This window comes from Dendrobates tinctorius, unplaced genomic scaffold, assembly GCF_039654945.1.
Source record: "Dendrobates tinctorius isolate UK_male_01 unplaced genomic scaffold, ASM3965494v1 ptg000332l, whole genome shotgun sequence".
NCBI lineage: Eukaryota > Metazoa > Chordata > Amphibia > Anura > Dendrobatidae > Dendrobates > Dendrobates tinctorius.
Window position 1 is genome coordinate 1,648,129 of NW_027361998.1, and position 26,955 is coordinate 1,675,083.

The following is a 26,955-nucleotide window of genomic DNA, read 5'->3' on the forward strand; positions in this document are numbered from 1 at the left end:
CGAGGCTGCCCAGGATAGAAACACACCCCCCTCTCCCTCCCAATAAAGAAGGAGTTGGGTAAATGGGCAGTGATGTTATTGCACTGGAGCAGCTTCACCAAAACCCGCCACCCTCCCGTCCAGATACCATCACTGTCTCTGCTTTTGGTGAGGTCCGAGACCAGGTCACAATGCCCCCGGAGCCACACCACAATGTCCTGCGGGGGAACAGACTCATTCCAGAAGATGACACTTACGGTGACAGTATCTGGCTTAGAGATAGGAATAAAACTGAACTTACTCCAGCCCTCCGTGTCTCTAAACTTGGGGAAACTAGACCAGAATCTGTCCAGGTCAGACATGAGCTTAAAGCTGACATCATAGCCCTGCCTGTCTGGAAGATTAATCACTGCCAGGATGCTGACTGGCACAAACCCCATCTGGTGGCACAAGAGCTCCCTGACGACAAACCTCCTGTCCGGCAGGTCCTCCTTGGCACCTCTGTGCCGGAAACGCACGACGTTTCTCCGTTTAAACGCCTGGCCTGTATAGTTGATACCAGAGGTAAAGGACGGAGCACCACGACTCCAGGCATTACTGGGGGGACCGTGCGGGGTCACATTGGGTTGACTGACGGGGTGAAGGTCTGCAGCAGGAGGGGCAGCCATACCTTGTGTGCTTGAAATTAAAGGTGGGAAATCACAGACATTATCATGCACATTGTTATCATCAGCATCAATGTCATTATCAGACTGTGCAGCGTCCACCAAAGATACGGTGCTCCCCCAAGCCCCCAGCCCCCCAGATACAGTGCAGTTATCCCCAGCATCAGAGCCCTGCTGGGCACCATCAGTAATGACCGGCACATGTCCACTGCCCAACTGTTGTGCTTGGCATTCTGAGACTTGTAGTCCCTCTGCTGGAAAGTGCAGTCCATGCTGCTGCTTGGAATCTGCTGCAGGCTGCTGTGCTGGGCATTCTGAGACTTGTGCTACACCTGCTGGAATCTGCATAACATGCTGCTGCTTGGGGTCTGCCGCAGGCTGCTGCGGCTGCAGTATTTGACCCTTTTGGAAGCAGAAACTTGCAGGCTGCAGCACTGGCCGCACCGGCTTCTGGGGCTCACCTGGGACAATGTCTGAGCTGGAACCTGCAGAGTCCTGCTTGTGTGACATAAACAGTTCCTGGTTCCTATAAGTCTCTGCCAGGGGCCCCATCTTCTCTAGGACACAGTCCATGTCCGTCACCACTTTTGCCAGCTGTATACCAAGCATGTTCAGAGTCTGATCACAAAAGGTGTGATCCCCACCAGGATTAGCAGCCTTTACATTATAGCCCATTTCTATCTGTTTCTGCAGCAAGTCTTTGTGCTGCTGTAACTCACCGAGCCTCTTGACCAGTCCTGGGATCTCCTCTGCGACCTGAAGCTCACGTGCACATGGCGTCTCCTCCTGGGATCCTGCTTTCAGCAATGTCCCTGGATGTTTGAAACCAGACGTCTCCTTAACTTTCACCACCGCTGGTTTCGTGGCTCCAGGCTCCACAGCACTTTTACTGCTGCCACCTGACTGCGCACTTGTGCGCCCAGAGCTCGCCATGCTGGCCACCACATGCTTCTGCTGCAGGTTCTCCTGGAGCGTCTGTCTCTCCAGTGAGGTTCTCCTCTGTCTGCTGGGAGTCAGCTGCACACCTGAAGATGGTGATGGCACCTCCTGAGCTGCAGGCTGCTTTCCTCCATTCAGCTTCTCACCAGTAGATTTCTTTTGGATTTCTCCTAGTTGTCCTTCACTCTGCTTACCTTGGCTGGCCGACTGCTTAACTGGAACTTTCTTACCACAGCCATGGCTTTTCCTTGTTCCGTTACTTTTTGCACTTTCACAGCTTCATCTTTCTTGCTGCTGCTGCTGCTACTACTTCCATTCTGAGCTTTCTTTCCCTCAGAAACAACTTTGGGACTTGCATCCGCCTTAGACACAACTTGAGCGTTACTTCCAAGTGTAGGCCTGGAAGCCTGGGCCTTGCTTGGGGAGTTACCCCGCCCAGGGTGGCCTCCCCCTGGGCTTGCTCCAGACATAAGGAGAGCTACAAACACACAACCTCACAGCTAGGAGGCAGTATTATAGTAGTTATATTCTTGTACATAGAGGCAGCATTATAGTAGTTATATTCTTGTACATAGGAGCAGTATTATAGTAGTTATATTCTTGTACATAGGAGCAGTACTATAGTAGCTATATTCTTGTACATGGGGCAGTATTATAGTAGTTATATTCTTGTATATAGGGGACAGTATTACAGTAGTTATATTCTTGTACATAGGAGCAGTATTATAGTAGTTATATTCTTGCACATAGGGGCAGTATTATAGTAATTATATTCTTGTATATAGGGGCAGTATTATAGTAGTTATATTCTTCTACATAGGAGCAGTATTATAGTAGTTATATTCTTGTACATAGGAACAGTATTACAGTAGTTATATTCTTGTACATAGGAGCAGTATTATAGTAGTTATATTCTTGTACATAGGAGTAGTATTATAGTAGTTATATTCCTATACATAGGGGGCAGTATTATAGTAGCTATATTCTTGTATATAGGAGGCAGTATTATAGTAGTTATATTCTTGTACATAGGGGCAGTATTATAGTAGTTATATTCTTGTACATAGGGGGCAGTATTATAGTAGTTATATTCTTGTACATAGAGGCAGTATTATAGTAGTTATATTCTTGTACATAGAGGCAGTATTATAGTAGTTATATTCTTGTACATAGTGACAGTATTATAGTAGTTATATTCTTGTACCTAGGAGCAGTATTATAGCAGTTATATTGTTGTACATAGGGGCAGTATTGTAGTAGTTATATTCTTGTACATAGGGGCAGTATTATAGTAGTTATATTCTTGTATATAGGGGTAGTATTATAGTAGTTATATTCTTGTACATAGGAGCAGTATTATAGTAGTTATATTCTTGTACATAGGGAGCAGTATTATAGTAGTTATATTCTTGTATATAGGGGTAGTATTATATTAGTTATATTCTTGTACATAGGAGCAGTATTATAGTAGTTATATTCTTGTACATAGGAGCAGTATTATAGTAGTTATATTCTTGTACATAGGAGTAGTATTATAGTAGTTATATTCTTGTACATAGGAGCAGTATTATAGTAGTTATATTCTTGTACATAGGAGTAGTATTATAGTAGTTATATTCTTGCATATAGGGGCAGTATTATAGTAGTTATATTCTTGTACATAGGAGTAGTATTATAGTAGTTATATTCTTGTACATAAGGGCAGTATTATAGTAGTTATATTCTTGTACATAAGGTCAGTATTATAGTAGTTATATTCTTGTACATAGAGGCAGTATTATAGTAGTTATATTCTTGTATATAGGGGAAATATTATAGTAGTTATATTCTTGTATATAGGGGTAGTATTATAGTAGTTATATTCTTGTACATAGGAGCAGTTTTATAGTAGTTATATTCTTGTACATAGGAGTAGTATTATAGTAGATATATTCTTGTACATAGGAGCAGTATTATAGTAGTTATATTCTCGTACATAGGAGTAGTATTATAGTAGTTATATTCTTGCATATAGGGGCAGTATTATAGTAGTTATATTCTTGTACATAGGAGTAGTATTATGGTAGTTATATTCTTGCATATAGGGGCAGTATTATAGTAGTTATATTCTTGTATATAGGGGTAGTATTATAGTAGTTATATTCTTGTACATAGGAGCAGTATTATAGTAGTTATATTCTTGTTCATAGGAGCAGTATTATAGTAGTTATATTCTTGTTCATAGGAGCAGTATTATAGTAGTTATATTCTTGTACATAGGAGTAGTATTATAGTAGTTATATTCTTGTTCATAGGAGCAGTATTTTAGTAGTTATATTCTTGTACATAAGGGCAGTATTATAGTAGTTATATTCTTGTACATATGGGGCAGTATTATAGTAGTTATATTCTTGTACATAGGAGCAGTATTATAGTAATTATATTCTTGTACATAGGGGCAGTATTATAGTAGTTATATTCTTGTACATAGGAGTAGTAATATAGTAGTTATATTCTTGTGCATAGGAGCAGTATTATAGTAGTTATATTCTTGTAAATAAGGGCAGTATTATAGTAGTTATATTCTTGTACATAAGGGCAGTATTATAGTAGTTATATTCTTGTACATAGGGGCAGTATTATAGTAGTTATATTCTTGTATATAGGGGTAGTATTATAGTAGTTATATTCTTGTACATAGGAGCAGTATTATAGTAGTTATATTCTTGTACATAAGGGCAGTATTATAGTAGTTATATTCTTGTACATATGGGGCAGTATTATAGTAGTTATATTCTTGTACATAGGAGCAGTATTATAGTAGTTATATTCTTGTACATAGGGGCAGTATTATAGTAGTTATATTCTTGTTCATAGGGGCAGTATTATAGTAGTTATATTCTTGTACATAGGGAGCAGTATTATAGTAGTTATATTCTTGTACATAGGAGTAGTATTATAGTAGTTATATTCTTGTACATAGGAGCAGTATTATAGTAGTTATATTCTTGTACATAAGGGCAGTATTATAGTAGTTATATTCTTGTACATAGGGGCAGTATTATAGTAGTTATATTCTTGTATATAGGGGTAGTATTATAGTAGTTATATTCTTGTACATAGGAGCAGTATTATAGTAGTTATATTCTTGTACATAGGGGCAGTATTATAGTAGTTATATTCTTGTTCATAGGGGCAGTATTATAGTAGTTATATTCTTGTACATAGGGAGCAGTATTATAGTAGTTATATTCTTGTACATAGGAGTAGTATTATAGTAGTTATATTCTTGTTCATAGGAGCAGTATTATAGTAGTTATATTCTTGTACATAAGGGCAGTATTATAGTAGTTATATTCTTGTACATATGGGGCAGTATTATAGTAGTTATATTCTTGTACATAGGAGCAGTATTATAGTAATTATATTCTTGTACATAGGGGCAGTATTATAGTAGTTATATTCTTGTACATAGGAGTAGTAATATAGTAGTTATATTCTTGTGCATAGGAGCAGTATTATAGTAGTTATATTCTTGTAAATAAGGGCAGTATTATAGTAGTTATATTCTTGTACATAAGGGCAGTATTATAGTAGTTATATTCTTGTATATAGGGGTAGTATTATAGTAGTTATATTCTTGTACATAGGAGCAGTATTATAGTAGTTATATTCTTGTAAATAAGGGCAGTATTATAGTAGTTATATTCTTGTACATAGGGGCAGTATTATAGTAGTTATATTCTTGTATATAGGGGTAGTATTATAGTAGTTATATTCTTGTACATAGGAGCAGTATTATAGTAGTTATATTCTTGTACATAGGGGAAGTATTATAGTAGTTATATTCTTGTACATAAGGGCAGTATTATAGTAGTTATATTCTTGTACATAGAGGCAGTATTATAGTAGTTATATTCTTGTATATAGGGGCAATATTATAGTAGTTATATTCTTGTATATAGGGGCAGTATTATAGTAGTTATATTCTTGTACATAGGAGTAGTATTATAGTAGGTATATTCTTGTACATAGGAGCAGTATTATAGTAGTTATATTCTTGTACATAAGGGCAGTATTATAGTAGTTATATTCTTGTATATAGGGGTAGTATTATAGTAGTTATATTCTTGTACATAGGAGCAGTATTATAGTAGTTACAGTGGGGAAAAAAAGTATTTAGTCAGTCAGCAATAGTGCAAGTTCCACCACTTAAAAAGATGAGAGGCGTCTGTAATTTACATCATAGGTAGACCTCAACTATGGGAGACAAACTGAGAAAAAAAAATCCAGAAAATCACATTGTCTGGTTTTTTTTTCATTTTATTTGCATATTATGGTTTAAAATAAGTATTTGGTCAGAAACAAAATTTCATCTCAATACTTTGTGATATATCCTTTGTTGGCAATGACAGAGGTCAAACGTTTTCTGTAAGTCTTCACAAGGTTGCCACACACTGTTGTTGGTATGTTGGCCCATTCCTCCATGCAGATCTCCTCTAGAGCAGTGATGTTTTTGGCTTTTCGCTTGGCAACACGGACTTTCAACTCCCTCCAAAGGTTTTCTATAGGGTTGAGACCTGGAGACTGGCTAGGCCACTCCAGGACCTTGAAATGCTTCTTACGAAGCCACTCCTTCGTTGCCCTGGCGGTGTGCTTTGGATCATTGTCATGTTGAAAGACCCAGCCACGTTTCATCTTCAATGCCCTTGCTGATGGAAGGAGGTTTGCACTCAAAATCTCACGATACATGGCCCCATTCATTCTTTCATGTACCCGGATCAGTCGTCCTGGCCCCTTTGCAGAGAAACAGCCCCAAAGCATGATGTTTCCACCACCATGCTTTACAGTAGGTATGGTGTTTGATGGATGCAACTCAGTATTCTTTTTCCTCCAAACACGACAAGTTGTGTTTCTACCAAACAGTTCCAGTTTGGTTTCATCAGACCATAGGACATTCTCCCAAAACTCCTCTGGATCATCCAAATGCTCTCTAGCAAACTTCAGACGGGCCCGGACATGTACAGGCTTAAGCAGTGGGACACGTCTGGCACTGCAGGATCTGAGTCCATGGTGGCGTAGTGTGTTACTTATGGTAGGCCTTGTTACATTGGTCCCAGCTCTCTGCAGTTCATTCACTAGGTCCCCCCGCGTGGTTCTGGGATTTTTGCTCACCGTTCTTGTGATCATTCCGACCCACACGGGGTGGGATTTTGCGTGGAGCACCAGATCGAGGGAGATTATCAGTGGTTTTGTATGTCTTCCATTTTCTAATTATTGCTCCCACAGTTGATTTCTTCACTCCAAGCTGGTTGGCTATTGCAGATTCAGTCTTCCCAGCCTGGTGCAGGGCTACAATTTTGTTTCTGGTGTCCTTTGACAGCTCTTTGGTCTTCACCATAGTGGAGTTTGGAGTCAGACTGTTTGAGGGTGTGCACAGGTGTCTTTTTATACTGATAACAAGTTTAAACAGGTGCAATTACTACAGGTAATAAGTGGAGGAAAGAGGAGACTCTTAAAGAAGAAGTTACAGGTCTGTGAGAGCCAGAAATCTTGTTTGCTTGTTTCTGACCAAATACTTATTTTCCACCATAATATGCAAATAAAATGAAAAAAAAACAGACAATGTGATTTTCTGGATTTTTTTTCTCAGTTTGTCTCCCATAGTTGAGGTCTACCTATGATGTAAATTACAGACGCCTCTCATCTTTTTAAGTGGTGGAACTTGCACTATTGCTGACGGACTAAATACTTTTTTTCCCCACTGTATATTCTTGTACATAGTAGTATTATAGTAGTTATATTCTTGTACATAGTAGTATTATAGTAGTTATATTCTTGTACATAGGAGCAGTATTATAGTAGTTATATTCTTGTACATAGGAGTAGTATTATAGTAGTTATATTCTTGCATATAGGGGCAGTATTATAGTAGTTATATTCTTGTACATAGGAGTAGTATTATGGTAGTTATATTCTTGTATATAGGGGTAGTATTATAGTAGTTATATTCTTGTACATAGGAGCAGTATTATAGTAGTTATATTCTTGTACATAGGAGCAGTATTATAGTAGTTATATTCTTGTACATAGGAGTAGTATTATAGTAGTTATATTCTTGCATATAGGAGCAGTATTATAGTAATTATATTCTTGTACATAGGAGTAGTATTATGGTAGTTATATTCTTGCATATAGGGGCAGTATTATAGTAGTTATATTCTTGTATATAGGGGTAGTATTATAGTAGTTATATTCTTGTACATAGGAGCAGTATTATAGTAGTTATATTCTTGTACATAGGAGCAGTATTATAGTAGTTATATTCTTGTACATAGGAGCAGTATTATAGTAGTTATATTCTTGTACATAGGAGTAGTATTATAGTAGTTATATTCTTGTACATAAGGGCAGTATTATAGTAGTTATATTCTTGTACATAGGGGCAGTATTATAGTAGTTATATTCTTGTACATAGGGAGCAGTATTATAGTAGTTATATTCTTGTACATAGGAGTAGTATTATAGTAGTTATATTCTTGTACATAGGAGCAGTATTATAGTAGTTATATTCTTGTACATAAGGGCAGTATTATAGTAGTTATATTGTTGTACATATGGGGTAGTATTATAGTAGTTATATTCTTGTACATAGGAGCAGTACTATAGTAATTATATTCTTGTACATAGGGGCAGTATTATAGTAGTTATATTCTTGTACATAGGACTAGTATTATAGTAGGTATATTCTTGTACATAGGAGCAGTATTATAGTAGTTATATTCTTGTACATAAGGGCAGTATTATAGTAGTTATATTCTTGTATATAGGGGTAGTATTATAGTAGTTATATTCTTGTACATAGGAGCAGTATTATAGTAATTATATTCTTGTACATAGGGGCAGTATTATAGTAGTTATATTCTTGTACATAGGAGCAGTATTATAGTAGTTATATTCTTGTACATAAGGGCAGTATTATAGTAGTTATATTCTTGTACATAAGGGCAGTATTATAGTAGTTATATTCTTGTACATAGGGGCAGTATTATAGTAGTTATATTCTTGTATATAGGGGTAGTATTATAGTAGTTATATTCTTGTTCATAGGAGCAGTATTATAGTAGTTATATTCTTGTACATAGGGGCAGTATTATAGTAGTTATATTCTTGTTCATAGGGGCAGTATTATAGTAGTTATATTCTTGTACATAGGGAGCAGTATTATAGTAGTTATATTCTTGTACATAGGAGTAGTATTATAGTAGTTATATTCTTGTACATAGGAGCAGTATTATAGTAGTTATATTCTTGTACATAGGGGGCAGTATTATAGTAGTTATATTCTTGTACATAGGGGCAGTATTATAGTAGTTATATTCTTGTGCATAGGAGCAGTATTATAGTAGTTATATTCTTGTACATAAGGGCAGTATTATAGTAGTTATATTCTTGTACATAAGGGCAGTATTATAGTAGTTATATTCTTGTACATAGGGGCAGTATTATAGTAGTTATATTCTTGCATATAGGGGTAGTATTATAGTAGTTATATTCTTGTACATAGGAGCAGTATTATAGTAGTTATATTCTTGTACATAGGGGCAGTATTATAGTAGTTATATTCTTGTACATAGGGGTAGTATTATAGTAGTTATATTCTTGTAAATAGGAGCAGTATTATAGTAGTTATATTCTTGTACATAGGGGTAGTATTATAGTAGTTATGTTCTTGTACATAGGAGCAGTATTATAGTAGTTATATTCTTGTACATAGGGGCAGTATTATAGTAGTTATATTCTTGTTCATAGGGGCAGTATTATATTAGTTATATTCTTGTACATAGGGAGCAGTATTATAGTAGTTATATTCTTGTACATAGGAGTAGTATTATAGTAGTTATATTCTTGTACATAGGAGCAGTATTATAGTAGTTATATTCTTGTACATAAGGGCAGTATTATAGTAGTTATATTCTTGTACATATGGGGTAGTATTATAGTAGTTATATTCTTGTACATAGGAGCAGTATTATAGTAATTATATTCTTGTACATAGGGGCAGTATTATAGTAGTTATATTCTTGTACATAGGACTAGTATTATAGTAGGTATATTCTTGTACATAGGAGCAGTATTATAGTAGTTATATTCTTGTACATAAGGGCAGTATTATAGTAGTTATATTCTTGTATATAGGGGTAGTATTATAGTAGTTATATTCTTGTACATAGGAGCAGTATTATAGTAATTATATTCTTGTACATAGGGGCAGTATTATAGTAGTTATATTCTTGTACATAGGAGCAGTATTATAGTAGTTATATTCTTGTACATAAGGGCAGTATTATAGTAGTTATATTCTTGTACATAAGGGCAGTATTATAGTCGTTATATTCTTATACATAGGGGCAGTATTATAGTAGTTATATTCTTGTATATAGGGGTAGTATTATAGTAGTTATATTCTTGTTCATAGGAGCAGTATTATAGTAGTTATATTCTTGTATATAGGGGCAGTATTATAGTAGTTATATTCTTGTTCATAGGGGCAGTATTATAGTAGTTATATTCTTGTACATAGGGAGCAGTATTATAGTAGTTATATTCTTGTACATAGGAGTAGTATTATAGTAGTTATATTCTTGTACATAGGAGCAGTATTATAGTAGTTATATTCTTGTACATAGGGGGCAGTATTATAGTAGTTATATTCTTGTACATAGGGGCAGTATTATAGTAGTTATATTCTTGTGCATAGGAGCAGTATTATAGTAGTTATATTCTTGTACATAAGGGCAGTATTATAGTAGTTATATTCTTGTACATAAGGGCAGTATTATAGTAGTTATAATCTTGTATATAGGAGCAGTATTATAGTAGTTATATTCTTGTACATAGGAGCAGTATTATAGTAGTTATATTCTTGCACATAGGGGCAGTATTATAGTAATTATATTCTTGTATATAGGGGCAGTATTATAGTAGTTATATTCTTCTACATAGGAGCAGTATTATAGTAGTTATATTCTTGTACATAGGAGCAGTATTATAGTAGTTATATTCTTGTACATAGGAGTAGTATTATAGTAGTTATATTCCTATACATAGGGGGCAGTATTATAGTAGCTATATTCTTGTATATAGGAGGCAGTATTATAGTAGTTATATTCTTGTACATAGGGGCAGTATTATAGTAGTTATATTCTTGTACATAGGGGGCAGTATTATAGTAGTTATATTCTTGTACATAGAGGCAGTATTATAGTAGTTATATTCTTGTACATAGAGGCAGTATTATAGTAGTTATATTCTTGTACATAGTGACAGTATTATAGTAGTTATATTCTTGTACCTAGGAGCAGTATTATAGCAGTTATATTGTTGTACATAGGGGCAGTATTGTAGTAGTTATATTCTTGTACATAGGGGCAGTATTATAGTAGTTATATTCTTGTATATAGGGGTAGTATTATAGTAGTTATATTCTTGTACATAGGAGCAGTATTATAGTAGTTATATTCTTGTACATAGGGGCAGTATTATAGTAGTTATATTCTTGTTCATAGGGGCAGTATTATAGTAGTTATATTCTTGTACATAGGGAGCAGTATTATAGTAGTTATATTCTTGTATATAGGGGTAGTATTATATTAGTTATATTCTTGTACATAGGAGCAGTATTATAGTAGTTATATTCTTGTACATAGGAGCAGTATTATAGTAGTTATATTCTTGTACATAGGAGTAGTATTATAGTAGTTATATTCTTGTACATAGTAGTATTATAGTAGTTATATTCTTGTACATAGGAGCAGTATTATAGTAGTTATATTCTTGTACATAGGAGTAGTATTATAGTAGTTATATTCTTGCATATAGGGGCAGTATTATAGTAGTTATATTCTTGTACATAGGAGTAGTATTATAGTAGTTATATTCTTGTACATAAGGGCAGTATTATAGTAGTTATATTCTTGTACATAAGGTCAGTATTATAGTAGTTATATTCTTGTACATAGAGGCAGTATTATAGTAGTTATATTCTTGTATATAGGGGAAATATTATAGTAGTTATATTCTTGTATATAGGGGTAGTATTATAGTAGTTATATTCTTGTACATAGGAGCAGTTTTATAGTAGTTATATTCTTGTACATAGGAGTAGTATTATAGTAGATATATTCTTGTACATAGGAGCAGTATTATAGTAGTTATATTCTCGTACATAGGAGTAGTATTATAGTAGTTATATTCTTGCATATAGGGGCAGTATTATAGTAGTTATATTCTTGTACATAGGAGTAGTATTATGGTAGTTATATTCTTGCATATAGGGGCAGTATTATAGTAGTTATATTCTTGTATATAGGGGTAGTATTATAGTAGTTATATTCTTGTACATAGGAGCAGTATTATAGTAGGTTATATTCTTGTTCATAGGAGCAGTATTATAGTAGTTATATTCTTGTTCATAGGAGCAGTATTATAGTAGTTATATTCTTGTACATAGTAGTAGTATTATAGTAGTTATATTCTTGTTCATAGGAGCAGTATTATAGTAGTTATATTCTTGTACATAAGGGCAGTATTATAGTAGTTATATTCTTGTACATATGGGGCAGTATTATAGTAGTTATATTCTTGTACATAGGAGCAGTATTATAGTAATTATATTCTTGTACATAGGGGCAGTATTATAGTAGTTATATTCTTGTACATAGGAGTAGTAATATAGTAGTTATATTCTTGTGCATAGGAGCAGTATTATAGTAGTTATATTCTTGTAAATAAGGGCAGTATTATAGTAGTTATATTCTTGTACATAAGGGCAGTATTATAGTAGTTATATTCTTGTACATAGGGGCAGTATTATAGTAGTTATATTCTTGTATATAGGGGTAGTATTATAGTAGTTATATTCTTGTACATAGGAGCAGTATTATAGTAGTTATATTCTTGTACATAAGGGCAGTATTATAGTAGTTATATTCTTGTACATATGGGGCAGTATTATAGTAGTTATATTCTTGTACATAGGAGCAGTATTATAGTAGTTATATTCTTGTACATAGGGGCAGTATTATAGTAGTTATATTCTTGTTCATAGGGGCAGTATTATAGTAGTTATATTCTTGTACATAGGGAGCAGTATTATAGTAGTTATATTCTTGTACATAGGAGTAGTATTATAGTAGTTATATTCTTGTACATAGGAGCAGTATTATAGTAGTTATATTCTTGTACATAAGGGCAGTATTATAGTAGTTATATTCTTGTACATAGGGGCAGTATTATAGTAGTTATATTCTTGTATATAGGGGTAGTATTATAGTAGTTATATTCTTGTACATAGGAGCAGTATTATAGTAGTTATATTCTTGTACATAGGGGCAGTATTATAGTAGTTATATTCTTGTTCATAGGGGCAGTATTATAGTAGTTATATTCTTGTACATAGGGAGCAGTATTATAGTAGTTATATTCTTGTACATAGGAGTAGTATTATAGTAGTTATATTCTTGTTCATAGGAGCAGTATTATAGTAGTTATATTCTTGTACATAAGGGCAGTATTATAGTAGTTATATTCTTGTACATATGGGGCAGTATTATAGTAGTTATATTCTTGTACATAGGAGCAGTATTATAGTAATTATATTCTTGTACATAGGGGCAGTATTATAGTAGTTATATTCTTGTACATAGGAGTAGTAATATAGTAGTTATATTCTTGTGCATAGGAGCAGTATTATAGTAGTTATATTCTTGTAAATAAGGGCAGTATTATAGTAGTTATATTCTTGTACATAAGGGCAGTATTATAGTAGTTATATTCTTGTACATAGGGGCAGTATTATAGTAGTTATATTCTTGTATATAGGGGTAGTATTATAGTAGTTATATTCTTGTACATAGGAGCAGTATTATAGTAGTTATATTCTTGTACATAGGGGAAGTATTATAGTAGTTATATTCTTGTACATAAGGGCAGTATTATAGTAGTTATATTCTTGTACATAGAGGCAGTATTATAGTAGTTATATTCTTGTATATAGGGGCAAAATTATAGTAGTTATATTCTTGTATATAGGGGCAGTATTATAGTAGTTATATTCTTGTACATAGGAGTAGTATTATAGTAGGTATATTCTTGTACATAGGAGCAGTATTATAGTAGTTATATTCTTGTACATAAGGGCAGTATTATAGTAGTTATATTCTTGTATATAGGGGTAGTATTATAGTAGTTATATTCTTGTACATAGGAGCAGTATTATAGTAGTTATATTCTTGTACATAGGAGCAGTATTATAGTAGTTACAGTGGGGAAAAAAAGTATTTAGTCAGTCAGCAATAGTGCAAGTTCCACCACTTAAAAAGATGAGAGGCGTCTGTAATTTACATCATAGGTAGACCTCAACTATGGGAGACAAACTGAGCAAAAAAAATCCAGAAAATCACATTGTCTGGTTTTTTTTTCATTTTATTTGCATATTATGGTGTAAAATAAGTATTTGGTCAGAAACAAAATTTCATCTCAATACTTTGTGATATATCCTTTGTTGGCAATGACAGAGGTCAAACGTTTTCTGTAAGTCTTCACAAGGTTGCCACACACTGTTGTTGGTATGTTGGCCCATTCCTCCATGCAGATCTCCTCTAGAGCAGTGATGTTTTTGGCTTTTCGCTTGGCAACACGGACTTTCAACTCCCTCCAAAGGTTTTCTATAGGGTTGAGACCTGGAGACTGGCTAGGCCACTCCAGGACCTTGAAATGCTTCTTACGAAGCCACTCCGTTGCCCTGGCGGTGTGCTTTGGATCATTGTCATGTTGAAAGACCCAGCCACGTTTCATCTTCAATGCCCTTGCTGATGGAAGGAGGTTTGCACTCAAAATCTCACGATACATGGCCCCATTCATTCTTTCATGTACCCGGATCAGTCGTCCTGGCCCCTTTGCAGAGAAACAGCCCCAAAGCATGATGTTTCCACCACCATGCTTTACAGTAGGTATGGTGTTTGATGGATGCAACTCAGTATTCTTTTTCCTCCAAACACGACAAGTTGTGTTTCTACCAAACAGTTCCAGTTTGGTTTCATCAGACCATAGGACATTCTCCCAAAACTCCTCTGGATCATCCAAATGCTCTCTAGCAAACTTCAGACGGGCCCGGACATGTACAGGCTTAAGCAGTGGGACACGTCTGGCACTGCAGGATCTGAGTCCATGGTGGCGTAGTGTGTTACTTATGGTAGGCCTTGTTACATTGGTCCCAGCTCTCTGCAGTTCATTCACTAGGTCCCCCCGCGTGGTTCTGGGATTTTTGCTCACCGTTCTTGTGATCATTCCGACCCACACGGGGTGGGATTTTGCGTGGAGCACCAGATCGAGGGAGATTATCAGTGGTTTTGTATGTCTTCCATTTTCTAATTATTGCTCCCACAGTTGATTTCTTCACTCCAAGCTGGTTGGCTATTGCAGATTCAGTCTTCCCAGCCTGGTGCAGGGCTACAATTTTGTTTCTGGTGTCCTTTGACAGCTCTTTGGTCTTCACCATAGTGGAGTTTGGAGTCAGACTGTTTGAGGGTGTGCACAGGTGTCTTTTTATACTGATAACAAGTTTAAACAGGTGCAATTACTACAGGTAATAAGTGGAGGAAAGAGGAGACTCTTAAAGAAGAAGTTACAGGTCTGTGAGAGCCAGAAATCTTGTTTGCTTGTTTCTGACCAAATACTTATTTTCCACCATAATATGCAAATAAAATGAAAAAAAAACAGACAATGTGATTTTCTGGATTTTTTTTTCTCAGTTTGTCTCCCATAGTTGAGGTCTACCTATGATGTAAATTACAGACGCCTCTCATCTTTTTAAGTGGTGGAACTTGCACTATTGCTGACGGACTAAATACTTTTTTTCCCCACTGTATATTCTTGTACATAGTAGTATTATAGTAGTTATATTCTTGTACATAGTAGTATTATAGTAGTTATATTCTTGTACATAGGAGTAGTATTATAGTAGTTATATTCTTGCATATAGGGGCAGTATTATAGTAGTTATATTCTTGTACATAGGAGTAGTATTATGGTAGTTATATTCTTGTATATAGGGGTAGTATTATAGTAGTTATATTCTTGTACATAGGAGCAGTATTATAGTAGTTATATTCTTGTACATAGGAGCAGTATTATAGTAGTTATATTCTTGTACATAGGAGTAGTATTATAGTAGTTATATTCTTGCATATAGGAGCAGTATTATAGTAATTATATTCTTGTACATAGGAGTAGTATTATGGTAGTTATATTCTTGCATATAGGGGCAGTATTATAGTAGTTATATTCTTGTATATAGGGGTAGTATTATAGTAGTTATATTCTTGTACATAGGAGCAGTATTATAGTAGTTATATTCTTGTACATAGGAGCAGTATTATAGTAGTTATATTCTTGTACATAGGAGTAGTATTATAGTAGTTATATTCTTGTGCATAGGAGCAGTATTATAGTAGTTATATTCTTGTACATAAGGGCAGTATTATAGTAGTTATATTCTTGTACATAGGGGCAGTATTATAGTAGTTATATTCTTGTACATAGGGAGCAGTATTATAGTAGTTATATTCTTGTACATTGGAGTAGTATTATAGTAGTTATATTCTTGTACATAGGAGCAGTATTATAGTAGTTATATTCTTGTACATAAGGGCAGTATTATAGTAGTTATATTGTTGTACATATGGGGTAGTATTATAGTAGTTATATTCTTGTACATAGGAGCAGTATTATAGTAATTATATTCTTGTACATAGGGGCAGTATTATAGTAGTTATATTCTTGTACATAGGACTAGTATTATAGTAGGTATATTCTTGTACATAGGAGCAGTATTATAGTAGTTATATTCTTGTACATAAGGGCAGTATTATAGTAGTTATATTCTTGTATATAGGGGTAGTATTATAGTAGTTATATTCTTGTACATAGGAGCAGTATTATAGTAATTATATTCTTGTACATAGGGGCAGTATTATAGTAGTTATATTCTTGTACATAGGAGCAGTATTATAGTAGTTATATTCTTGTACATAAGGGCAGTATTATAGTAGTTATATTCTTGTACATAGGGGCAGTATTATAGTAGTTATATTCTTGTATATAGGGGTAGTATTATAGTAGTTATATTCTTGTTCATAGGAGCAGTATTATAGTAGTTATATTCTTGTACATAGGGGCAGTATTATAGTAGTTATATTCTTGTTCATAGGGGCAGTATTATAGTAGTTATATTCTTGTACATAGGGAGCAGTATTATAGTAGTTATATTCTTGTACATAGGAGTAGTATTATAGTAGTTATATTCTTGTACATAGGAGCAGTATTATAGTAGTTATATTCTTGTACATAGGGGGCAGTATTATAGTAGTTATATTCTTGTACATAGGGGCAGTATTATAGTAGTTATATTCTTGTGCATAGGAGCAGTATTATAGTAGTTATATTCTTGTACATAAGGGCAGTATTATAGTAGTTATATTCTTGTACATAAGGGCAGTATTATAGTAGTTATATTCTTGTACATAGGGGCAGTATTATAGTAGTTATATTCTTGCATATAGGGGTAGTATTATAGTAGTTATATTCTTGTACATAGGAGCAGTATTATAGTAGTTATATTCTTGTACATAGGGGCAGTATTATATTAGTTATATTCTTGTACATAGGGGTAGTATTATAGTAGTTATATTCTTGTACATAGGAGCAGTATTATAGTAGTTATATTCTTGTACATAGGGGTAGTATTATAGTAGTTATGTTCTTGTACATAGGAGCAGTATTATAGTAGTTATATTCTTGTACATAGGAGTAGTATTATAGTAGTTATATTCTTGTACATAGAAGCAGTATTATAGTAGTTATATTCTTGTACATAAGGGCAGTATTATAGTAGTTATATTCTTGTACATATGGGGTAGTATTATAGTAGTTATATTCTTGTACATAGGAGCAGTATTATAGTAATTATATTCTTGTACATAGGGGCAGTATTATAGTAGTTATATTCTTGTACATAGGACTAGTATTATAGTAGGTATATTCTTGTACATAGGAGCAGTATTATAGTAGTTATATTCTTGTACATAAGGGCAGTATTATAGTAGTTATATTCTTGTATATAGGGGTAGTATTATAGTAGTTATATTCTTGTACATAGGAGCAGTATTATAGTAATTATATTCTTGTACATAGGGGCAGTATTATAGTAGTTATATTCTTGTACATAGGAGCAGTATTATAGTAGTTATATTCTTGTACATAAGGGCAGTATTATAGTAGTTATATTCTTGTACATAAGGGCAGTATTATAGTAGTTATATTCTTATACATAGGGGCAGTATTATAGTAGTTATATTCTTGTATATAGGGGTAGTATTATCGTAGTTATATTCTTGTTCATAGGAGCAGTATTATAGTAGTTATATTCTTGTATATAGGGGCAGTATTATAGTAGTTATATTCTTGTTCATAGGGGCAGTATTATAGTAGTTATATTCTTGTACATAGGGAGCAGTATTATAGTAGTTATATTCTTGTACATAGGAGTAGTATTATAGTAGTTATATTCTTGTACATAGAAGCAGTATTATAGTAGTTATATTCTTGTACATAAGGGCAGTATTATAGTAGTTATATTCTTGTTCATAGGGGCAGTATTATATTAGTTATATTCTTGTTCATAGGGAGCAGTATTATAGTAGTTATATTCTTGTACATAGGAGTAGTATTATAGTAGTTATATTCTTGTACATAGAAGCAGTATTATAGTAGTTATATTCTTGTACATAAGGGCAGTATTATAGTAGTTATATTCTTGTACATATGGGGTAGTATTATAGTAGTTATATTCTTGTACATAGGAGCAGTATTATAGTAATTATATTCTTGTACATAGGGGCAGTATTATAGTAGTTATATTCTTGTACATAGGACTAGTATTACAGTAGGTATATTCTTGTACATAGGAGCAGTATTATAGTAGTTATATTCTTGTACATAAGGGCAGTATTATAGTAGTTATATTCTTGTATATAGGGGTAGTATTATAGTAGTTATATTCTTGTACATAGGAGCAGTATTATAGTAATTATATTCTTGTACATAGGGGCAGTATTATAGTAGTTATATTCTTGTACATAGGAGCAGTATTATAGTAGTTATATTCTTGTACATAAGGGCAGTATTATAGTAGTTATATTCTTGTACATAAGGGCAGTATTATAGTAGTTATATTCTTATACATAGGGGCAGTATTATAGTAGTTATATTCTTGTATATAGGGGTAGTATTATCGTAGTTATATTCTTGTTCATAGGAGCAGTATTATAGTAGTTATATTCTTGTATATAGGGGCAGTATTATAGTAGTTATATTCTTGTTCATAGGGGCAGTATTATAGTAGTTATATTCTTGTACATAGGGAGCAGTATTATAGTAGTTATATTCTTGTACATAGGAGTAGTATTATAGTAGTTATATTCTTGTACATAGGAGCAGTATTATAGTAGTTATATTCTTGTACATAGGGGGCAGTATTATAGTAGTTATATTCTTGTACATAGGGGCAGTATTATAGTAGTTATATTCTTGTGCATAGGAGCAGTATTATAGTAGTTATATTCTTGTACATAAGGGCAGTATTATAGTAGTTATATTCTTGTACATAAGGGCAGTATTATAGTAGTTATATTCTTGTACATAAGGGCAGTATTATAGTAGTTATATTCTTGTATATAGGAGCAGTATTATAGTAGTTATATTCTTGTACATTGGGGGCAGTATTATAGTAGTTATATTCTTGTACATAGGGGCAGTATTATAGTAGTTATAGTCTTGTACATAGGGGCAGTATTATAGTAGTTATATTCTTGTTCATAGGAGCAGTATTATAGTAGTTATATTCTTGTACGTAGGGGCAGTATTATAGTAGTTATATTCTTGTTCATAGGGGCAGTATTATAGTAGTTATATTCTTGTACATAGGAGCAGTATTATAGTAGTTATATTCTTGTACATTGGGGGCAGTATTATAGTAGTTATAGTCTTGTACATAGGGGCAGTATTATAGTAGTTATATTCTTGTTCATAGGAGCAGTATTATAGTAGTTATATTCTTGTACGTAGGGGCAGTATTATAGTAGTTATATTCTTGTTCATAGGGGCAGTATTATAGTAGTTATATTCTTGTACATAGGAGCAGTATTATAGTAGTTATATTCTTGTACATTGGGGGCAGTATTATAGTAGTTATATTCTTGTACATAGGAGCAGTATTATAGTAGTTATATTCTTGTACATAGGGGCAGTATTATAGTAGTTATATTCTTGTACATAGGGGGCAGTATTATAGTAGTTATATTCTTGTACATAGGAGCAGTATTATAGTAGTTATATTCTTGTACATAAGGGCAGTATTATAGTAATTATATTCTTGTACATATGGGGCAGTATTATAGTAGTTATATTCTTGTACATAGGAGCAGTATTATAGTAGTTATATTCTTGTACATAGTGACAGTATTATAGTAGTTATATTCTTGTACATAGGGGCAGTATTATAGTAGTTATATTCTTGTACATAGGAGCAGTATTATAGTAGTTATATTCTTGTACATAGGGGCAGTATTATAGTAGTTATATTCTTGTACATAGGAGCAGTATTATAGTAGTTATATTCTTGTACATAGTGACAGTATTATAGTAGTTATATTCTTGTACATAGTGACAGTATTATAGTAGTTATATTCTTGTACATAGTGACAGTATTATAGTAGTTAAATATGTTATAATACAAGGCAACCAACCTTGATAGTGTTGTTGTAGCCATTCGTGTTGGAGTCTGGAGTGACTCCGGATGCAGCCATGTAAGTGCTTCCTATGGTTTTAATCTTCGTGATACATCGAAACTGGGGCTCATCCAACAACTTTAGAAAATAAAAAAGAATTAGATATGACATTGCATCATGACTTGTTGTTTTACATCTCATCTGACTGTATCCATCCTTATAATACAGTATATGAATCTTATCAAAGTCACACAAATTGGGCTTTGAGGGAACGTAGATGGACCACGCTTTGATAATGATGTCACTAGTCCAAGCCCTGGTGCTTGCGGCACTCTGAGTCCATCATTTGTCCTCTTCGCTAATGACTTTTCTCAGTCTAGGAGTAAATAACTTACAGCATCAAAATCTGAGATGATCTCATTGAGGAACCTGAGACACTCGATGCCTCCGTTGTTGATACTTTCTTCTGTATAAAAGTCAGAGAAGTTTGGGATAGAAGCGAACATCACTCCAATCTCATCGTAAGATTGGCTGTACAGTTCCTGAGAAACAGGGAAGAAATACAGATCAGCCGAAAATCACATAATTAACATGGTCATGAGCTCTTATGTTACATTGTCTATCAATGTTTTTACCTCATCTCTCTTTTTGGATCCCAGAAAATGTCGAGCTACGTGTTCAGGTAACATGTTGGTGACAAGAGCCTCATTCCACCGCCTCATGTCGTAGACTTTTTCCTTCTGGTCATGTACATCAATTTTCCATAAAAACAGGGTTCTGGCTAACTTCTCCACCTAGAAGAGAAGGCTAAGACTTACTGTTGTCCTTTCACAATTGTCAACAGATCCAAATAATTTTGGTGGAATGTTCTAACCATGAACCACGTCTACCTATGTTCCCCTTTCCAGGAACTCCCCTAGAGGAAATATTCCCTGGGTCATAAGCAATGGAGATATTTTATAGACTAGTGTGGTGGAAGATTATTGCCGACATATTTCTGCATAGTCTGGATGTCTCCATCTTCAGATTAAATGATTAGATAAGACAACTTACATGTCGGGCAAAATAATAGAAACTGAGCATCATGATGAAGATCATCACCGTCATGGAATATTTGGAAGGAACCAGATAAGCACTGTGGAAAAACGAAGAATGATATGTAAAGAAAATAAATTAAATCTGCAAATCACATATATAATTTGTAGATCACCTGGCAGTTCTGTGACAATGTAATATTTCAACGTGAGATTAATTCATTTTATTCTACAGCATCACATTAATTCATACTGAGATGTTTTTAAATAGTATTACGACTTTTAATCACATCTCATATTTCAAAATAGATAAAATGATATGATGATCCAGTGTGGATTATATAGGGGAGGTGTTTCAGATTACAGAGGACATCGCAGATGTTTCGCTACAGAAGGGGGTATGTGCGATGTATAAGTGTGGAGGATATATAGACGATGTTTCCCAATAGAGAATACATCGCAGATGTTTCTGTACAGAAGGGGGTATATACAATGTATAAGTGTGGAGGCTATATAGATGATGTTTCCCAATAGAGAACACATCGCAGATGTTTCTGTACAGAAGGGGGTATATACAATGTATAAGTGTGGAGGATATATAGACGATGTTTCCCAATAGAGAATATATCGTAGATGTTTCTGTACAGAAGGGGGTATATACAATGTATAAGTGTGGAGGATATATAGATGATGTTTCACAATAGAGAATACATCAAAGATGTTTCATTACAGAAATGGGTATATACGATGCTTGAGTGTCAAGGATATACAGATTATGTTTCAGGACAGAGAATACATCAAAGATGTTTTAGAATAGAGGGGGGGTATATACGAGGGGGTATATACGATGTTTCAGTATAGATTCTATAGAGATGATGTTTCAGAATAAAAAATATATCGAAAATGTTGCAGTATGGGATATACAGATGATGTTCCACTGTGGTAGAGATATAGTGTTTTAAGTGTGGATAATATAGAGACACTGTTCCAATGAGGAGAATAAATAGACATTGTTTCAGTATGCAGGATACATAAATGATGTTCCATTGTGGAAGATACAGGCACTTCTCACAAAATTACAATATCATCAAAAAGTTAATTTATTTCAGCTCTTCAATACAAAAAGTAAATCTCCTCTATTCTATAAAGTCATTACACACAGAGTGATCTATTTCACATATTTATTTCTGGTAATGTTGATGATTATGGCTTACAGCCAATGAAAATCCAAAATTCATTATTTCAGTAAATTAGAATTAACAATAAACACCTGTAAAGGCTCCTAAATGTTTATAAAGGTCCCTTAGTCTGTTTCAGTAGCTCCACAATCATGGGGAAGACTGCTGACCTGAAAGATGTCCAGAAGGCAGTCACTGACACACTCCACAATGAGGGGAAGCCACAAAAGGTAATTGGTAAAGAAGCCGGCTGTTCACAGAGTGCTGTATCCAAGAATATTAATGGAAAGTGGAGTGGAAGGTGAAAGTGTGGTAGAAAAAGGTGCACAAGCAACCGGGATAACCGCAGCCTGGAAAGGATTGTTAAGAAAAGGCCATTCAGTAATGTGGGGGAGATTCACAAGGAGTGGACTGCTGCTGGAGTCATTGCTTCACACCACACACAGACGAATCCAGGACATGGGCTACAAGTGTCGCATTCCTTGTGTCACCCACTCATGGCCAATAGACAACGCCAGAAGCATCTTACTGGTCCAAGGAGAAAAAGAACCGGACTGTTGTCCGTGGTCCAAGGTGTTGTTTTCAGATGAAAGTAAATGTTGCATTTCATTTGGAAATCGCGGTCCCAGAGTCTGGAGGAAGAGTGGAGGGGCCACAATCCAAGCTGCTGGAGGACTAGTGTGAAGTCTCCACAATCAGTGATGGTTTGGGGAGCCATGTCATCTGCTGGTGAAGGTCCACTGTGTTTTATCAAGACCAAAGTCAGCGCAGCCATCTACCAGGACATTTTAGAGCTCTTCATGCTTCCCTCTGCTGACAAGCTTTATGGATATGGAAATGTCATTTTCCAGCAGGACTTGGCCCCTGTCCACACTGCCAAAAGCACCAATACCTGGTGTACACACAACAGTATCACTGTGCTTGATTGGCAGCAAACTCGCCTGACCTTAACCCCAGAGAATCTATGGAGTATTGTTAGGAGGAAGATGAGAGACACCAGACCCAACAATGCAGACGAGCTGAAGGCTGCTATCAAAGCAACCTGGGCTTCCATAACCCCTCAGCACTGCCACAGGCTGATCGCCTCCATGCCACGCCACAGTGATGCAGTAACTGATGCAAAAGGAGCCCCGACCAAGTATTGAGTGCATTTACTGATCATACATTTCAGTAGCCAACGTTCCAGATTTTACAATCATTTTTCAAGCTGGTGTTATAAAGTATTCTAATTTACTGAGATAATGACTTTTGGGTTTTCATTGGCTGTAAGCCACAATCATCAACATTACCAGAAGTAAACCCGTGACATAGATCACTCTGTGTGTAATGGCTCTATAGAATATAGGAGAGTCACTGTTTGTAATGAAGAACTGAAGTAAATTAACTTTTTGAAGATATTCTAATTTTGTGAGAAGCTCCTGTATATACTATGGGACTGATGCATCAAAGTGTTTACATCAGAAATCTGGGGAAAAAAAAGCCTTGAATAGTTACAAAATTATTGTACAACACAGAGTTTTCCAAACAGACTTTTGGGGTTTTCACATCAGTTTTAAGCAGCTCCGCCAAAGTGGGTAGAGCTGGGGAGAAGGCGGCGTGTGCCTGCCTGCTTATTTATGTGAAGTGGTTGCATTTCTTATGCCAGAATTGTTACTCCAGATCCTGACTATTAACATTTCTGGTAAGAAGCACACCACTTATAAAATTCAAAGATTTCTTAAATGCCATGTGCCTCTAATGAATTCGGCACATCTTATTTCAACACATCCCTCAGTATCACTGACATCTTACTGAAGATGAAGAGAAGAGAGAGGTTTCAAAAAGATCTAAATAAACTGGAGCAGTGGGCAGCAACTAATAGAATGGTTTTTAACAGGGAAAAATGCAAAGTACTACATCTGGGCAATAAAAATGAAAAAAGCATATACAGAATGGGCGGAATAGGGCTAAGTGACAGCACATGTGAAAAAGACTTGGGTATACTAATAGATCACAGACTGAATATGAGTCAACAGTGTGATGCAGCAGCAAAAAAGGCAAATGCAATTCTAGGATGTATTAACAGAAGCATACAGTCTAGATCACGTGAAGTAATTATTTCCCTCTACTCCTCTTTGGTCAGACCTCATCTGGAATATTGTGTCCAGTTTTGGGCACCACATTTTAAAAAAGACATCAACAAACTGGAGCAAGTTCAGAAAAGAGCGACCAGAATGGTGACCGGTCTGCAAACCCTGTCTTATGAGGAAAGGTTGCAGGATTTGGGAATGTTTAGTTTGCAAAAGAGAAGACTGAGAGGAGACTTAATAGCTGTCTACAAATATCTAAAGGGCTGTCACATTGTAGAAGGATCAACCTTATTCTCATTTGCACAAGGAAAGACTAGAAGCAATGGGATGAAACTGAATGGGAGGAGACACAGATTAGATATTAGAAAAAACTTTTTGACAGAGTGATCAATGAGTGGAACAGGCTTCCACGAGAAGTGGTGAGTTCTCCTTCAATGGAAGTCTTCAAACAGAGGCTGGACAGACATCTGTCTGGGATGATTTAGCGAATCCTGCTTTGAGCAGGGGGTTGGACCAGATGGCCCAGGAGGTCCTTTCCAACTCTACGATTCTATGATTCTGAGTCTATGAATCCGGGGTCTATGTTCCAGGGTGGAGGGTACATAGAGGATGTCCCCGTGCAGAAAAAAATATACACTGTTCTTATCAGGCAACTTGTATTTTTGATGATAATTTTATTATTGAACACAGTAACACGGCCCCCCCCCCGAAGAAGCCAATGCGAAACGCGTGTTGGGGCTGCATTTGTGGTGTTTTGGTGAGGAACTATGGGTAAGAACGATCTTTTATTCATACGTTAGGTAGCAGTAGGTATACTTTACTACCATAGGGCACTTTTATAGATTCCCTGTTTGATGGGCTAAAAAATGACTAATATTATGCCATGGGCCTTGCACTAATGCACCTTTGTATTTGAAACACCAGCACTTTATGTATTGAGATAACATAGAGACCCACATTCTTTATCCATTCCTCTCCATTTAAATTGCTTTGTCTTGATACTAATTTTCTGTATGTACATGTATGTGCCTTTTTTATTTAATAAAACAAAATTCTTTTAGCACAATATTAATTGGACCGTTACTCCATGTCTTTCTCCTATATAATGTTATTGAGGAGTGTCCATATGGGTTTCACCCAAGTCATATACATTAAGGCAGAGGACTCTATTGGGGATGCTATGATAATATATTCTGTTCTGATTTTTCTGTTTCCTGAAACCTAAATATGTAGCAAAGAGCCAGTGCCGTTTTGTCTTAGGAGAATATCTGTGTGCAGAATTATTATTATATAATGAAATGAGAAATGTCAATTTTCCATCGCAGTTGTTTCTTTCCATCTGTTACACTGAAAAGAACAAACATCAACATACAAAATACAGTACATTTCTGATTTTTCACAAAAAATATCAGTGACTAGTTTAGTAATATGGCCGCCCTTCTCCTCAGTGTGATATAGTAATATATATAGTAATATGGCCGCCCTTCTCCTCAGTGTGATATAGTAATATATATAGTAATATGGCCGCCCTTCTCCTCAGTGTGATATAGTAATATATATAGTAATATGGCCGCCCTTCTCCTGAGTGTGATATAGTAATATATATAGTAATATGGCCACCCTTCTCCTCAGTGTAATATAGTAATATATATAGTAATATGGCCGCCCTTCTCCTCAGTGGTGATATAGTAATATATATAGTAATATGGCCGCCCTTCTCCTCAGTGTGATATAGTAATATATATAGTAATATGGCTGCCCTTCTCCTCAGTGTGATATAGTAATATATATAGTAATATGGCCGCCCTTCTCCTCAGTGTGATATAGTAATATATATAGTAATATGGCTGCCCTTCTCCTCAGTGTGATATAGTAATATATATAGCAATATGGCCGCCCTTCTCCTGAGTGTGATATAGTAATATATATAGTAATATGGCCGCCCTTCTCCTCAGTGGTGATATAGTAATATATATAGTAATATGGCCGCCCTTCTCCTGAGTGTGACATAGTAATATATATAGTAATATGGCCGCCCTTCTCCTCAGTGTGATATAGTAATATATATAGTAATATGGCCGCCCTTCTCCTCAGTGGTGATATAGTAATATATATAGTAATATGGCCGCCCTTCTCCTCAGTGTAATATAGTAATATATATAGTAATATGGCCGCCCTTCTCCTCAGTGTAATATAGTAATATATATAGTAATATGGCCAACCTTCTCCTCAGTGGTGATATAGTAATATATATAGTAATATGG

At 34.9% G+C, this 26,955-nt stretch overlaps 1 protein-coding gene across 1 annotated transcript in view; it reads right to left on the reverse strand.

Moving 5' to 3' along the window:
• ADCY3 (adenylate cyclase 3) overlaps positions 1 to 26,955 on the reverse strand; it is a 288,173-nt gene that overhangs the window by 41,323 nt on the left and 219,895 nt on the right. The window contains exons 14-17 of the mRNA XM_073561916.1: positions 21,464 to 21,545; positions 21,046 to 21,204; positions 20,806 to 20,952; positions 20,429 to 20,548 (exon numbers count right to left, since the gene is read on the reverse strand). Of these exons, the coding sequence (XP_073418017.1) occupies positions 20,429 to 20,548; positions 20,806 to 20,952; positions 21,046 to 21,204; positions 21,464 to 21,545 (508 nt within the window). The remainder of the gene's footprint in view (positions 1 to 20,428; positions 20,549 to 20,805; positions 20,953 to 21,045; positions 21,205 to 21,463; positions 21,546 to 26,955) is intronic.